Source organism: Schistocerca gregaria, chromosome 3 (genome assembly GCF_023897955.1).
Source record: "Schistocerca gregaria isolate iqSchGreg1 chromosome 3, iqSchGreg1.2, whole genome shotgun sequence".
Taxonomy (NCBI): Eukaryota; Metazoa; Arthropoda; class Insecta; order Orthoptera; family Acrididae; genus Schistocerca; species Schistocerca gregaria.
This window is the reverse complement of record NC_064922.1, coordinates 285,847,436-285,865,054: the sequence shown is the minus strand read 5'-3', so window position 1 is coordinate 285,865,054 and position 17,619 is coordinate 285,847,436. Positions and strand designations below refer to the sequence as shown.

Genomic DNA, 17,619 nt, shown 5'->3' with positions numbered 1-17,619 from the left:
GAACACGTATCTTCACGAGCTAGAAGCAGCGACTGTAACCACAAGACCACAGCAGCAGCTGAGGCGCCCTTTGTGCGATGCCTAACCACATGCGACCTTTCCCCTTCGCTTTAGCGGACTGTGTAACACTAGAACGCGCAGAGGGATCAAATAGACCATTTTTTGTGTATTAAATGAAGTTAATGTTCCACAGAATAAGTGGAGTAACGTTTCCCTTTATGAGTGTCATTCATTTGAAATGCACTTTGATTGTAATGAAAAACAGCATATTTTGCACAACTGATTATAATTGTTTGCACGTTTCACCTTTAATGCACAGAGTAATCATATTGACCCCTCCAAGATAATACTATAATGTTGTTTATTGATTTGCTTCACGCTTATTTCATGCACTCCCAAAGTTCAGCTATTTTATTTTGTGATGCAATAATTAACTTTTATTCATATTGCTATTGTATGAATGGACAACAATGGACTCAGTACAATTTACTTTTGTCTGTCACTCCCTTGCAAAAATCGCAAAAATCAGTGTCATTCAGGCACTCCCTCGTTAAAGCCATTTTATTTTATGATGTAGTAATTAACTTTCATTTACGTTATTTCGGTACTAGCTAACAACAAAGGTACGATGTACTAGTACTTTTGATTGTCACTCCCTTGCAAGAATCAGTGGCCTATCATTTCCTGTGGAAATCGTGAGTAGAAATGGATACTGTAAAATTCTGAGATTCCTGAGGTTCGACAAGGAGTCAACAAGCTCTGTACCCTTACAGATTGATAAATTTTCAATGGTTCTGTTGTTTGGGAAAATGCATAGAAAACTTCTTCGTGTGTTACAGTTCATAATATAAATGGATCAAATGGCTCTGAGCTGTATGAGACTTAACATCTATGGTCATCAGTCCCCTAGAACTTAGAACTACTTAAACCTAACTAACCTAAGGACATCACACAACACCCAATCATCACGAGGCTAACAATATAACATAACGACAGAAGAGCAAATCTGCCCAAGCAAAACTAGGTGCTCGCTCACACAATTGATGGCTTTGAAGTTTGACAAGAATGGACAAAAGTACTGGTTAGCTGTAGAAGTTGATAGCAAGTAGACTCTCCATTATTTCCCTTATTTTGGTAAGAATATTGCACTATCCCGAGACGAAAGTGTTTCACATTACGTAGTGACGCTTCTTATGGAACAATTTCTATCCAAAGGCAGGAATGTCACTACAAATAATTATTTCACTTCCATCAAACCTGCCAAGCAATTGGAAGTAAAGTCAAACACCATCGCAGGAGCAGTAAGTAAACAGAGCAAGAAGAGAAATACCACATGTTCTAAAGTTTGAAGGCCCATTTGTATTCGACAAAAGATTTAAAACATGATGATATTTCCTTGACTGTCTGTCACGCAAAGAAAATCAAAGATGAGCTCATGATGAGTTCCCTTTCTGCTAGTGTTACTATAAAAACAAACGAGAAAAAAACTCCGGAAAGAAGATTAAGTTTAGGTTTGACGCAGTAGACAAAATGCCGAGATAGTACTGAGTCAAGGCTTCTTCAAAAAGATCGCCAGTACATTCTTTTTACTGTATTCTTAACCTAGCAAGAATAAATGCAGGGCTGTTACTGGGAAGAAGATAAAAGGAAGACTTTTATTCAGCAAGTTGCAGAGGAACTACAATCTTAGTATGTGAAGAGTTAGTCACTTCGTAGGACCACAGACGATTGTGAAAAGAATGAAAATGAAAATGACGACTAAATAGCACAGAAACGTGGTAAATATAAAGTTCTTACATTCTGCAAGTCTAGCAAAACCACTTCCAGCTATACTGTTTGTAAGAAGGTGGTGTGTGGATAGTGCACAAAGAAAACTGAATACGAATGTCAGTTGTGTGGAAATATGAACTAGCTAAAATTGGTGTAAACGTGAATAATTCCATTTTTCTAAGCATTTAAAACTAAGTAAACCCCCTAACTAGCTTACTCCTGTTTGGATTTTATGGGGTTTGGTGAAGATTCTTTATCTTTTTTTAATAACCATTGTTATTTGTGCTCTGTTGCATTTTATTCATAATTCTGTGACTTAAATGGTGTGTTACTCATGTATTACACATGAAGGATTCAATTTTTCTATGCATTTAAAGCTATGTTAACCCCTCACTAGTTTACTCCTATTCGAGTTTTATGGGGTTTTATGAAATTTGTTTATTTTTTAAATAACTGATGTTATTTGTGCTCTGTTGCATTTTATTCATAATTCTGTGACTTAAATGGTGTGTTACTCATGTATTACACATGAAGGATTCAATTTTTCTATGCATTTAAAGCTATGTTAACCCCTCACTAGTTTACTCCTATTCGAGTTTTATGGGGTTTTATGAAATTTGTTTATTTTTTAAATAACTGATGTTATTTGTGCTCTGTTGCATTTCACTAACAATTCTGTATCTTAAATGGCGTAAAAATCATGCAAAAACATTAAAACATAATAACTGCTTACAATTTTGAAATAAAAATCCAGAACATTGTTGCTATACAGGGTGTTCAGAAATTCCCGTTACAAACTTCTAGGATTTGTAAAGGGAGTGCATGATGTTTCGAGTAGGAACCCATGTCCAGAAACGTACCGGCTCGGTGCTACAGCCGTTTGAAAACATGTTAGCTAGGTACGTATGCAATAGCGTAGTCACGGTGAGTGTGGTTACGTCGGATCGGTTGACGTCTCCAGTTCGAGCCTCATTCACGTGCCTGTGAGTGTTAGAGTAACGTGGTTGATTACACATATCAGGAATAAACAGAAATGATCCTTCTGTGTGACGAAGCTCACGGTAACGGAAGACCTACTCGCCGTCTTTATCAAGATCGTTCTCTACAACATACGACTCCATCGCATACCCTTTTCGCCACAATTGCGCAATGGTTTCGAATAATGGTACCTTCAGCGTCAGTAGACGTGACTGTGGTGCTCCAAGGAGACGCCGCACACCCGAATTGAAAGAGGCAGTTCTACATTCTACATTTATACTCCGCAAGCCACCCAACAGTGTGTGTGGCGGAGGGCACTTTACATACCACTGTCATTACCACCCTTTCCTGTTCCAGTCGCGTATGGTTCGCGGGAAGAAGGACTGCCCCAAAGCCTCCGTGCACGCTCGAATCTCTCTAATTTTACATTCGTGATCTCCTCGGAAGGTATAAGTAGGGGGAAGCAATATATTAGATATCTCATCCAGAAACGCACCCTCTCGAAACCTGGACAGCAAGCTATACCACGATGCAGAGCGCGTCTCTTGCAGAGTCTGCCACTTGAGTCTGCTAAACATCTCCGTAACGCTATCACGCTTACCAAATAACGCGCCGCTCTTCTTTGGGTCTTCTCTATCTCCTCCGTCAATCCGATCTGGTACGGATCCCACACGGATGAGCAATACTCAAGTATAGTTCCAACGAGTGCTTTGTAAGCCAACTCCTTTGTTGGTGGACTGCATTTTCTAAGGACGCTCCCAATGAATCTCAACCTGGTACACGCCTTACCAAGAATTAATTTCATATGATTATTCCACTACAAAGCGGTTCCGTACGTATACTCCCAGATATTTTATAGAAGTAACTGCTATCAGTGTTTGTTCTGCTATCATATAATCATACAATAAAGGATCCTTCTTTCTAGGTATTCGCAATACATTACGTTTGTCTATGTTAAGGGTCAGTTGCCACTCCCTGCACCAAGTGCCCATCCACTGCAGATCTTCCTGCATTTCGCTGCAATTTTCTAATGCTGCAACTTCTCTGTATACTACAGCATCATCCGCGTAAAGCCGCGTGGAACTTCCGACACAATCTACTATGTTCTGAATCACTTTGAAGAGACTCTTTCAACTAGTAAACGGGCAGTCTCTTTGGCTGTTAACGAGCAGAATGGTAAAACAAGCGATGTATTAGGTCACGCCTAATCAGTTTTTCGCAAAAGTGGTCGCATTGCCAATATGTTTTCAACTGTTCCGGAGATAGATTCTAATTCAATATTTTACATACTCGGTCCCCTCCGCAAGTCCTGGAAGTTTGTAACGGCTATTTCCGAACACTCTGTGCATTAGGGGTCAAAATGACCTCTCAGGCGTTAGAGAGCGCAGGGAAAGGCTGGGCATCCAAGTGTTAAGGAGCGTGTAAGTGAGCACTTGTGGTTGGACTTGGGATGAACAAAGTTTAGACGGGAGCAGCACCTGAGCACGGCGACGCCGACGATGACCCCGCCGCAGAGCAGCACGTAGCCTGTGAGCTGTGGGTCCTTGGCCATGCTGCGCAGCACGTCCGTGCGGCCCACGGCTGCGGCCAGCGGACGTGCCTCCCGCAGGTCGCTGGCGCTCGCCTCCCGCACCTCTGGTTCGCTGTTCCAAAAAACAAAATGTAACTGCTTGTCATACCCAGTGCGAGGACAATGATTATCGTCATCACTTTCTCGTATGTGACTTGCCCTACAAACTACACCCATGCACAATTGAATTAGAATTGTCTACTCTAACGGAAAAAATAGCGTCTCCAAAAAATAATTAATATAGAGTAATGACTCTAAGTAACATATTTAGGTGATTAACATTGCAAGATCACAGGTTCATGTAGGAGGGGTGTTTGAAATGTCCGTGCAATGTCCTGGCTCATATCGAGGTCATGTTTAGTTAGTAACATCTTTGGAAAGAACGCACACCAAGTTTCAGCCATATTGGTCTATTTCTTTGTGTTTGGTATTCGTGTGAAGCAAGTAAGTCGAATGATTGTCAAAAAATGGACGAAAAAGAATTTCGTGTGTTGATTAAACATTACTTTATGAAAGGCAAAACTTCTCAGGAAACTAAATAGAAGCTTGATAAACATTACGGTGACTCTGCGCCTTCGATTAGAATAGTTTGTAAGTGATATCAAAATTTTCGGAGTGGCCATATGGGCACAAGTGATGTTGAACGTTCTGGACGCCCTGTGGAGGCTGCGACTCCAAATATCATTGATAAAATCCATGATATGGTGACGGATGACAGAAGAGTTAAGGTGTGTGAGATTGCTAGTGCTGTAGGCATCTCGAATGAACGGGTACATAATATTTTGCATTAACATTTGAACATGAGAAAGCTATCCGCAAGATGGGTTCAAACGGTTCAAACGGCTCTGAGCACTATGGGACTTAACATCTGAGGTCATCAGTCCCCTAGAACTTAGAACTACTTAAACCTAACTAACCTAACATTACGGTGACTCTGGATGCATTGTGTTTTACAGGTGCCCGAGGCAGGATTCGAACCTGCGACCGTAGCGGTCACGCAGTTCCAGACTGAAGCGTCTAGAACCGCACGGCCACAACGGCCTGCGCAAGATGGGTTCCGATTGCTCACGCGTAACCAAAATGGAAAGGTGTGAAGTGTTACAAGGATGGTTTGCAGCTGCTCAGTAAGGATCCGCAGGACGAAGCGTCGTTTCATCACTATACTCCTGAGACCAAACAACAACCTAAACAATGGATTACGAAGGGAGAATCTGCACCAAAAAAAGGCGAAGACCATTCCTTCGGCCTGAAGGGTTATGGCGACTGCCTTTTGGGATTCACAAGGGATAATCCTCATCGACTATCTGGAAAAGGATTAAACTATTACAGGTGAATATTATTCATCGTTATTGGACCGTTTGAAAACCGAGCTGCAAGAAAAACACCGGCGATTGGACTGCAAAAAAGTCCTTTTCCATCATGACAATGCACTAGCACACAGCACAGCAGTTGTGGTCGTAAAATTAGATTTGGCTCCCTCGGACTATTATTTGTTCCCCAATTTGAAGAAATGGCTGGAGGCACAGAGATTTTATTCAAACGAGGAGGTGACTGCAGTAACTAATAGCTATTTTGCAGACTTGGACAATTCCTATTATTCGGAAGGGATCAACAAATTAGAACAGCGTTGGACGAAGTCTATAAGCCTAAAAGGAGACTATGCTGATAAACAAAACAGGATTACTCCAAACACAAAAGTAGTTTTTAGTTTTACACGGACTTTTCAAACGCACCTAGTAGTAGAGAGATAAGCCACTACAAATGTGAAATTCTGGTACATTACTAAAAGAGTGCAAGCTTGCAAACGTGGATGCATTGTGTTTTACAGGTGCCGGATTATCAGCTTGTGGGATGGAGTTCCATGCCTGTTGCTCTCGCTCTCTCAATACAGCGATGGTTAATGCTGGTAGTGAATTACACTGGAGTTATCGTCCAGTGATGTTCCATATGTGCTCGACAGGAGACAGATCTGATGATCGAGCAGACCAAGGCATAATATTGACACTCTGAAAAGCATGTTGGGTTATAACAGTGGTATGTAGGCGTTGGAAAACGTCCCTGGAATGCTGTTCACGAGTGGCAGCACAACAGGTCAGGTTGAGCCTCAAATAGTCTAACCAACACACGGCCATCAATGGCACCGGGGCGGAACCAAATTTCATCAGAAAACACAACAGACCTCTACCCTGGCCTGCAATGAGCTCTCGCCTGACACCACTGAAGTCGCAAAAGCCGATGGTCTGGATCAGTGAAATGGACGCTACAGGGCGTCTGGCTCGGAGCTTTCCTTGAAGTAATCAATTTGTAATAGTTCATTGTGTCACTGTGGTGCTAACTGCTACTCAGACTGCTACAGCAGCTGCAGTACAGTTGCACCAGAGCTATACACCAAACACATTGCTCTTCCATCTCAGTATGGAGACCGGTCTTCTTGCGACTGTTCTTTCTCGTAATCACTGCTGGCAGGAATCATGTACAGTGCGTATATCCCTACCAAGTGTTTCTGTAATATCAAAGAAAGAATATTCAGCTTCTCGTACCCCTATTACACGACTTCGTTCAAACTCAGAGAGGTTCTACTGGCGTCGATGTCACCTTAACCCTTTATTTGGCAAATGGAGAAAATAAAAACAAAAAAATATTTTCATTGCTTATATTTATTTATTATGTTTAAAGAAATACAATTCAGTCACTTTTAGAAATTTTTGACAAAAATTATGAAAATTATGAAGTGTTGCTAACAAGCAACATTGCCAGCAGTAGACCACATTTATACATAATACAGAAAAAAAAGTGTTTGCCAATAACCTCAAGCAAAAGGTTTCCTGTACGCGAATAATTTAATTTATAAACACATTCATGCATTCCTGCTGTGTAATATAACTGTTTCATTTTCCCTTCTATTTCTTCTTGCAATGGAATTTTTGGAAACAGTTCCTCTTTGGAACGAATTACAATACTAGATTGCATTTTGAACACATGACTGTACAAAATCCAGATGGACAATAACGACAACGGCCTTTCGGACCGTATACAGGCCAATGCTCCATATTATCATATAGGAAATCTTGTGTAACAGTCGGAGCCGTTGGCTTCCTCCTCTTCTTTTGTGGTGGTATTATGTCTATTGAGGGCCTTCCTACTTTCCTTTTCCCTGAAAACATCAAACCATTGGCAATATCTGCCCCGAATGACTTCAGTGAGGTCTTCTTGTCCAGAGATTCTCTTTGAAATACCAGCCAGGCATTTACAACACTCAGATCTAGGATAAATCCAAACAATCTCATGTACCAACACCTAGTTTTCATTGTTACTCTGCAGAGCTCTATCAGCATACCAGCAAGATCAACTCCTCCCATATGCTTGTTGTATTGACGTACAATACTGGGACAGGGCACATCAATTCTTCTTTTTTCATTGCTGTCCCATCATTTTACCGTTGAATGGAAAACCTTGAACTATTACAACAGGCATTCGCAGTGTGTAAAGGCACTGGGAAGTGTTGTTGTCCCATAAGGCCAACGTAAATTTGAGGTTGCTCGAGAGCAACACTGCCAAATAAAGGGTTAAAGACATTCTTGACTAATATCAACTAACCACGTCCAATCTCGTAGGTAACTAAAACTCACGACCGGTACAACGAATATTTAAAGCAAATCTGATTTGCATCCTCTCAGGCGATTGGTGCGAAATTTGAATAGGCATCATCTTTCAGATATAGAAATACGCCTACCAACTTTCGTTTATGTAGGACAACTCCATCTTGGTGTTGTGATTTTTCTCGTAGGTGTATTACCTGGCATAGAGACCTGAAAGCTTAGGCATTGTGGCAACACCGTCGTGCTTAAACCCGAGCAAAACGAGAGGAGCGACAGTAATAGTAGTCTTAGAATTGCATGCTACATATCTATACGCAAATGCCCTGCTTAGCACACAAATTAAACATGTACCCAAGACCGGTTTAAAGTTCAAGCCACACATGCGGCCACTTGTGGCGCCAAGCTGGGAGAAGCGTCACAGACGCCCAAATGTAAAATTTTTACACGAGTTGCTTCATAATTAGTCCCGAAAAGTGACAGAGGTGAAAGCGTACGATAATAGAAGCTAAAACGTTCCAATTAATGTGGGTCCTTTTGCGAGATAACTGCCAATGCGTAGTTATGCGCTGCCACTTTGGTGTCAAATATTGTCCTAGATAATAAAAATGTTAATTTTCGATAAAGTACCAATATAATTGGGCTCCAAATTTCAGCCATGACCTACTTTAACAAGAAATACTATATCCGGACATTAAACGTACTCTATTCTTGTATCTGTGAACAGCCCTGAACATACTAATCAGTATCCACTAGGGACCACAAAAAAGTTATTTTTAGTGATACTGCTGCAACTCAAAGAGTCAATTTATTCTTGATTTAAGAGATATATTACATAATTAGATTTATGATGAGTTCGTTAAAAAAAATATAACAAAAAAAAACATACTCCGGTCCCTGGCAGCATCCCATTTGGTATACTACATTAAATATTTCGATGGATTTATTTTTTGTGATTTTTCATAATGTGAACGCCACAAACATTCAAAAATGGCTCCCGAGCAAATCTCAGATGATGAAGTTCTTCAGATGCTGGTTGAACGTGATCTCAGTGACACGGAACAAATGTTGAACGAATCTGATGAGGATTTTATTCCGCAACAAGTTGCGTCGGAATCGGAAGATAATCCCGAAATGAATTCAAAAGAAAGCGACATTTCTAGCGACAATTCTGATGGGAATTCGGGTGAAGGAGATAAATTTATTCAAAGTAGGGACGGAAAAGAACAAGTTCAGCGTCCTGGTGAATTGCCGTCATAGTATAACGTTGTCAAAGGATCTCCTGGACCAACGCGCACGAGTAGTCTTGCACCCACAAGTTCGAAGTTTCCAACATGTCCCTTGACGACCACATTGCAGATAAACGCACCTTCACCATGCGAAAGCGCCACGTGTTGTTCAGTATTACAGTGCAAATTCTGCTCTGAACAGAATGAGAATTTGGACAGATGCAGATACTGCGGAACTGACAGCTTGTTCTGCTGATTGCTGGATCTTTTAGAAGCCGAAAGGGATCGATATGGGAAATGTGAACAACAGATGGAAATATTTGTCATGCAGTTTTTACTACTTCTATGGCACGGAATTGATTTGCGCGTATTCGTCAGCTTATAAAGTTTGACTATAAAGCAAAGCGTCAACAGTGCTCACATAATTTAAATATACTTTTACACAACCAGAGAACCTAATATGAGAAACCTTCTACACTACCATGTTGAGAAACTAAGAAAAAAATGGAATCCCCAGAAGACCCGAGCTTGGTAACCAACGTTGACGACATATGGTTGCTACGTAGGGTTAAAGGAACTGTTCCAAACGCTGTCTTTGCCTTTGAATACAATATTACACTCGTCTTTGCACGAGTTAAGAATTCTTTCAAACACCCTCGGACACCTTGTTAATCTCGACACGCGTGTACAATTCACAATTACAGTTTTTTTTTCTCTGTATCAGTAGGAGCGCTGATATTTCACCTTCCAAATGAGCCAGGACAGAAAAATCCAGAGGATTGAGGTCAGTTCATCTTGGAGTCAGCAGCAAAATGTGTCCAAGCCCCAAGATCATGCATAATTCATTGTTGCCTAAGAGAAACACACTTAAGCAATCGTAGAAGATTCCACCGCAGAACCGAAAGTAACCCCACCCCTTCATACAGTTTTCTTGCAAGAATGTGTGGCCCAATGACATATACACAAACTTCTCCTAACCACACACTCAGTATGAAACGTTGTTAGTGGTGACTCATGAACAACATGTGGATTTTGTTAAAATTTGAGCCCCATTAGACATAGACTTAATCAAAAAGTATAAATTTGAAATACAATTCTACTAACTAGGATAATATTTCGTACTGTAGTCAGCGGTGCAATCATGTTTACTGGAAAGTTTTTTTTTATTGTACACTCCTGGAAATGGAAAAAAGAACACATTGACACCGGTGTGTAAGACCCACCATACTTGCTCCGGACACTGCGAGAGGGCTGTACAAGCAATGATCACACGCACGGCACAGCGGACACACCAGGAACCGCGGCGTTGGCCGTCGAATGGCGCTAGCTGCGCAGCATTTGTGCACCGCCGCCGTCAGTGTCAGTCAGTTTGCCGTGGCATACGGAGCTCCATCGCAGTCTTTAACACTGGTAGCATGCCGCGACAGCGTGGACGTGAACCGTATGTGCAGTTGACGGACTTTGAGCGAGGGCGTATAGTGGGCATGCGGGAGGCCGGGTGGACGTACCGCCGAATTGCTCAACACGTGGGGCGTGAGGTCTCCACAGTACATCGATGTTGTCGCCAGTGGTCGGCGGAAGGTGCACGTGCCCGTCGACCTGGGACCGGACCGCAGCGACGCACGGATGCACGCCAAGACCGTAGGATCCTACACAGTGCCGTAGAGGACCGCACCGCCACTTCCCAGCAAATTAGAGACACTGTTGCTCCTGGGGTATCGGCGAGAACCATTCGCAACCGTATCCATGAAGCTGGGTTACGGTCCCGCACACCGTTAGGCCGTCTTCCGCTCACGCCCCAACATCGTGCAGCCCGCCTCCAGTGGTGTCGCGACAGGCGTGAATGGAGGGACGAATGGAGACGTGTCGTCTTCAGCGATGAGAGTCGCTTCTGCCTTGGTGCCAATGATGGTTGTATGCGTGTTTGGCGCCGTGCAGGTGAGCGCCACAATCAGGACTGCATACGACGGAGGCACACAGGGCCAACACCCGGCATCATAGTGTGGGGAGCGATCTCCTACACTGGCCGTACACCTCTGGTGATCGTTGAGGGGACACTGAATAGTGCACGGTACATCCAAACCGTCATCGAACCCATAGTTCTACCATTCCTAGACCGGCAAGGTAACTTGCTGTTCCAACAGGACAATGCACGTCCGCATGTATCCCGTGCCACCCAACGTGCTCTAGAAGGTGTAAGTCAACTACCCTGGCCAGCAAGATCTCCGGATCTGTCCCCCATTGAGCATGTTTGGGACTGGATGAAGGGTCGTCTCACGCGGTCTGCATGTCCAGCGCGAACGCTGGTCCAACTGAGGCGCCAGGTGGAAATGGCATGGCAAGCCGTTCCACAGGACTACATCCAGCATCTCTACGATCGTCTCCATGGGAGAATAGCAGCCTGCATTGCTGCGAAAGGTGGATATACACTGTACTAGTGCCGACATTGTGCATGCTCTGTTGCCTGTGTCTATGTGCCTGTGTTTCTGTCAGTGTGATCATGTGATGTATTTGACCCCAGGAATGTGTCAATAAAGTTTCCCCTTCCTAGGACAATGAATTCACGGTGTTCTTACTTCAATTTCCAGGAGTGTATATTCTCATCTGTATCAGTTCAAATGGTTCAAATATCTCTGAGCACTATGGGACTTAACTTCTGTGGTCATCAGTCCCCTAGAACTTAGAACTACCTAAACCTAACTAACCTAAGGACATCAGACACATCCATGCCCGAGGCAGGATTCGAACCTGCGCACGTAGCATTCGCGCGGTTCCGGACAGAGCGCCTTAACCGCGAGACCACCGCGGCCGGCAACTAATAATTCACGTGTGTCTCACAGCTCAGCGTAAATATTTTCATGTGACGGCATTGTAGAGATGCCGCTGAAAGTTCACATTGAAATGACACCAATAATTGAACCCAAGTACAAAGAGTGAAAAGAGTGACCACTACCATTCAGTTACAGAGGGTATTATTACTTTTCTAATATGTGTGAAGTGCGTAAAAGCCGAAGGAAAGGCAGCTAATGTCTGGAGGGGAGTGGGTGTGGAGGGGGCGCAAATGATACGTCGCCTGTGTTGAAAAATGTTCTCAAATCGGACCTGCATTTACAAGTACTTTTGTTCACGATACTTCACGCACATTATCACTACAACAACTTTAAAACAATGTACTGTCACAGGCGTCTTTAATTATGAGACTTAATTTTTTCGCAAAACTCTAACGTACTATGTACGACCTTTTTGAAACTCCTTAATCTAGTTCGCACCTGATGACTCGTCTATTCTGGTAATTTTTTAAACAAAATCTTACATACAGAAGAATATTTTTCACAGCTACTTTATAGCCTTGAAATCCTGTTCTGTGTAACAAAACTTGTGAATATTCCGTATAGTTGGTATTTCATTATATTCTTTATAGTACTGCAGAAATTGCTGTTCGCTCATACATATTATCAGTGAGGTAGTTCTTCCGTGCACGCAAACAACTTCGTTAACTTCAACATTTTACTTGCGTTTCCTTTTCCGTCAATAGTATCACAACTTTTTGCTTCTCGTCACCAATAAATTTAATGTCATTGGCGAAAAGCAATTGCGTTTGCTTCTTAAGAGTACTTTCGCGATCACTTTTAGTGCTTTCATCGTGAGATAACGGTAGTTCAATTTTGAGCCGCGAAAGTAACAGCCTGTTCACGAGACCATGTTAGTTATCAATACATTGGTGCTACTGATCACTGAGTCGAGTAATACCTGCTTGTTATGACTGCATAATACTCGCAAGCATTACCTGCAAAATAATGGAATGAATGACAGGAGCTCAATTCGAATACGATCAGTCTTGGGTCCCGGAATAATGCAGAAACAAGGCATTTCTGATTCTCCTACTTACCGTAGAGGATAGACTGACTAAAAAGCTTTATCGCAATGTTGACTGGGGTACACTCTGAAATTCTGAAGTTATTTGGGGATAAGGTACAGGAAGCACAGGCGTCCAACAACGAGGGATGACAGGATGTGGAACGGGGGCGAGGTGGTAGACATTTGCCAGGAATCTGGAGTACAACCTTTTTATTCATTAAACCATTCTTTCAAATTTCTAGAAATGAATGTCTGATTCTACTGAGTTGTAGATTCAGTGTTTCTGAGGCGGGAGTACTGTGGGCTCGACATTAACTACATAACATATGTTTTTTTAGCTTTCGGGCTGTTCACAGAAAGTTCCATCGTTGCCATGGTGCAGAGGTCGTTTTTGGCACTATCCTGCGATAACAGCTTCTCCGATTGAGCTTCCCTTTTCTCACATGATATACTGCGACCTATGAATGAAGGCCGATGGGCAGATTCCATATTTCTAAATTTCCAAAAAACATTTGGCATGATGCCCCGCTGCAGACTGTTAATGAAGGAACGAGCTATGGAACAGGTTCCCAGATATGAGAATGGCTCGAAGACTTCTTAAATAATAATAGAAACCAGCGTGTTGGCCTTGATGGCCACTGTACACCAGAGGCAAGGGTATCGTCGGGAGTGTCCCAGGGAAGTGTGATAGAGTCACACTTATTTTCTATGTAAATAAATGATCTGTCGGACAGGGTAACAGCAATCTGCAGTTGTTTCTTGACGATGCTGTTGTGTATGGGAAGGTATGGAAGTGGAGTGGCTATGCGAGGAAACAAGATGGCTTAGTAATATTTGTAGTTGGTTTCGTGAATGGCAGCTGGTTCTAAATACAGAAAACTTTAAATTGATGCCAATGAGTAGGAAAAACAAACCTGCAATGTTTGGATACAGCATTAGCAGTGTCCTGCTTGGCACAGTCACGTCATTTAAATGTCTGGGCATAACAATGGAAGCGAATTGAAGTGGAACGAGTATGTGAGGACTGTGGTAGAGAAAGTAAATGGTTGGCTTCAATTTACTGGGTGAATTTTGGGAAAGTATGGTTCATCTGTAAATGTGCAATCTATTCCTGAATACTGCTCGAGTGTTTGAGATCTGCACCATGTCAGATTAAAGGAAGACATCGGAGCAGTTCAGAGATTCGTTACTGGTAGGTTCGAACAATACGTAGAAAGTAGCAACTACATTAAATAATACAGTGTGAATGTACCCCCTATGTTTTTGACTTTCAATTTAATTTTTAAAAAAATCCAAGAATAATATTTATAATAATAACAGAATTTTACCGATAATTAAACCGAACCAATTCACAACATCCATCAGGTGACATGAATTATTTTATTTGCTTTATTGTCCAAACATAGGTAAACAAGAGTACTCCGATGATGGGACAGGCATAAGTCAGAACGGTGTGTATAGAGGGCTCTGAGTCACACAGAACGGGCAGGCGCAGTGGTTGACCTGGCTGGAACCATTAGAGAATGCTAAGTGTGTGGGAAAGTAAAAAGCTTCTAGTAGCTGCTAGAACAAATTCTGTATAGGAATACCTTTCCGGTAGCAAGAAGGTGCACAGGATTGATATTTCTGTGGGGAACACCATACGAAAATGTGCGATATTGTGAGTTATTCTCATCGAGACAAAATAGTCTCAATTATTCTTAGTCCCTTAGGTTAAGAAAAATATAATTTAATAATTATCTAAAGAAGGTAATGTGAGGACAGTCCTTGAAAAAAACGATTTCCTCTCTTACATTTCATATTCTTTGATTTCGTTTCTAAACTGAGTGACTACCTGATTACTCATTGGCGCAGATGTATAGGTGCAGTGGAGGAGGTGCATGATTAGGGGTTGGCGCGCTCAATACAGAGGATCACTTTTAGGCCATCATTGAACATACAGCACGTAAGATGGCCAACTGGTCGAGTGCATATAACACAATCCTGGTTCATTCTGTCTCGTTTGAATGTGAAGGCAAGCAAATGGAGTTGTGGTTTCATTATTGAAAGACCCATGTGGCAGAGTAAAATTAACTACAGTATTTATGATTACTCTGAGTGAAATCAGTACCCAAATTATGTGTGCTTTTAGGATAGACAAATTATACTAGAATTAGGAAATGTATATCAAATTTTTTGAAGTAGTAGGGACTGATTCATAGTGAAGAATAATATGAACATGAATGGTGGATGTGTCATCATATGGCACAAAAGGGAAGACATTAGCCTGATACTCTGTCATTCGTGTGGTCTCAGGTTCAACACTAGGTGCCACGCACTATTGTAATAGCAATTCCTTGCTGATGTAACATGTGTTTTCTTTTAGGAAGATCTCAGTTACATTTCAGTTATCATGGTAGATCCATTTTCTTATTTACAACGCACCTGTTCATTTCCAAAATTACTTTTTTTATTTATTTCTTTTCAGAAGAGATTCCAGTGGGTATATCAAGAGCAGAAGAGCTGGACTATCTTTGGGGGCAACATATCTTTGTGACACATAAAGGTCGAGGTCTGTAGTGCTTGCATCACTTAAAAATCTTTAAGTGGTTGTTAGCCTGCTACACGCCCTAATTAATGTAATTTGTTTGGCACTCCTTCTCTCAAGTGACTAACCACTGGCATCAACACATAGCAACAATAATAAAAATTATTTTCAATCATATTACAGCATTTAGCTACCACAGTAGTCAGGTGGAATAAGTCTCAGAGTAATGAACATCTCCGCCAAACATGCTATACCAGCAGGTATAGTGGAGTTGCTTCGGAAACTCAAATGTGAATCCCTGGAGTGAAGGCGACGTTCTTTTCAAGGAGCACTATTGAGAACATTCAGAGAACTGGAATTTGAAGCTGATTGCAGAATGATTCTACTGCTGCCAACATACATTTCATGTAAGGATCACAAAGGTAAGGTATGAGGAATTAAGGTTCATATTGAAGCATATAGACAATTGTTTTTCACTCACTCTATCTGGTAGTTCAACAGGATGAGAAATGACTAGTAGTGCCACAGGGTATCCTCGGTCACGAAGCATATGGTGGCTTGCAGAGTATGTATGTAGACGTGTATACAAATGTGAATTGGTGCAGAAAATTGCCAAAATATGGTTTCCAGTCTTGTCTGTGCGGCTTACTTGCACAACCCTTACTGACTGTTTCAACTTCCTGGCATACAAGTTCCAACGCCAATTCAGAGAATAAGTAAAACATGGCTGCAATAGAACTAAAATGCCAAAGTAGTAGTTAGAATTTCAAGATATGAAAGATACCTGCCACAAGAATTGTGGCCTTAAACTCTGTAAGGTGGAAAACACCGCAACAAATTGAGTGTTACGGATTTTGCAGTCCATTTGGCATGGATGCACAATAAATGGGGAGCTAAAGACCATCTTAGTGAAATCTAGGCTGTTGAAGATATAGCAAGATGGCGGCGCATATGGATGTAGTGGCAAATCGCTCCGTGAATATCGGTAAATTATCATCAGTGAATTGTATGCAATGTGCAAAAAAAGTGATAAAAGGTGTTAAAATATGTGTAGTGGCACATAAATGGTATCATTCTTGTTGTTTCGTGGAAGCAAATCTCGGTCAACATAGGCCTACATGTGACTGTGGAACTGAGTGCAACGGTCTCGAAACTGCATTTGAAATGTGCAACGCTGGACTCGAAATAAGTGTGACGGAAGAACTGCAAAGTGACTTAAGTAAAACTAGACAATATGCAGAAATGCTAAAAAGTTTGTTTGACTAAATGGACCTTCCCACAGATACGCAAACAGGTAAACGAGAGTGTGTATATAATAGGCCTAAGAAAATCTCTAGACCTGTGTTAAATACCAATGTTTTTCATGTTCCACTAATGAATAAATACGATGTTCTAAGTGCAGACAGCTCAGAATCACGGACAAAAAATCTCAGTGTAACAGGTAACTGCTCAGAAAGATCTGTTGAACAAAAAAGTGCCAGCAGAAACACGTTACCATCAAATACTATTAAACGAAAAAATCGTGTGAGAGCAACTTGTAATAAAACTGAATACGAGACAGAAAAGGAAACAGAAAAGAAGAAGGAAGAAATATACATATTATCGACGAGTCATGGAAAGGGACTGGCTACAATCATGTCTGATATGCAGTCTGAATATAAAGTGACTGGAATTTCGAAACCTGGTGCTCCTCTACGAGAAGTGCTGAAAAACCGTGAAAGTTCCGTGAATAGCGACGTCAACTGTGTCATAATCGGAGGGGGAAACGATGTCTATAAAAATGAAAGCAGCCTTGCTGTAAGAACACTGAAAGAATCGCTAGGAAAAATTTCACAGGCGAAGGTATTTGTTGTAAACATTTCCTACTGACACAACTTAACAGAAGACTCGCATGCAAACAGAGAAATCATCCCAACAAATCGGAAATTCAGGAAGATTTGTAGCGGTTTTATGCACACAACTTTCATTGAACCAACGAGTTCAGTAAGAGAGCATTTTACTAGACATGGACTGCACAGAAACAACCTAGGCAAGAAAGTGCTGGCCAAAGAAATTCTCCAGGTGATAAAGACAGCAGGAGTGGATGCCTAT

General features: G+C 41.7%; 1 protein-coding gene across 1 annotated transcript in view; it reads right to left on the bottom strand.

The window, feature by feature from the left end:
* The window catches only part of LOC126355344 (cilia- and flagella-associated protein 61-like), a 223,683-nt gene extending 208,250 nt beyond the window's left edge, over nucleotides 1–15,433 (bottom strand). The window contains exons 1-2 of the mRNA XM_050005638.1: nucleotides 15,426–15,433; nucleotides 4,227–4,391 (exon numbers count right to left, since the gene is read on the bottom strand). Of these exons, the coding sequence (XP_049861595.1) occupies nucleotides 4,227–4,391; nucleotides 15,426–15,433 (173 nt within the window). The remainder of the gene's footprint in view (nucleotides 1–4,226; nucleotides 4,392–15,425) is intronic.
* Between the last annotated feature and the right edge of the window lie 2,186 nt (nucleotides 15,434–17,619).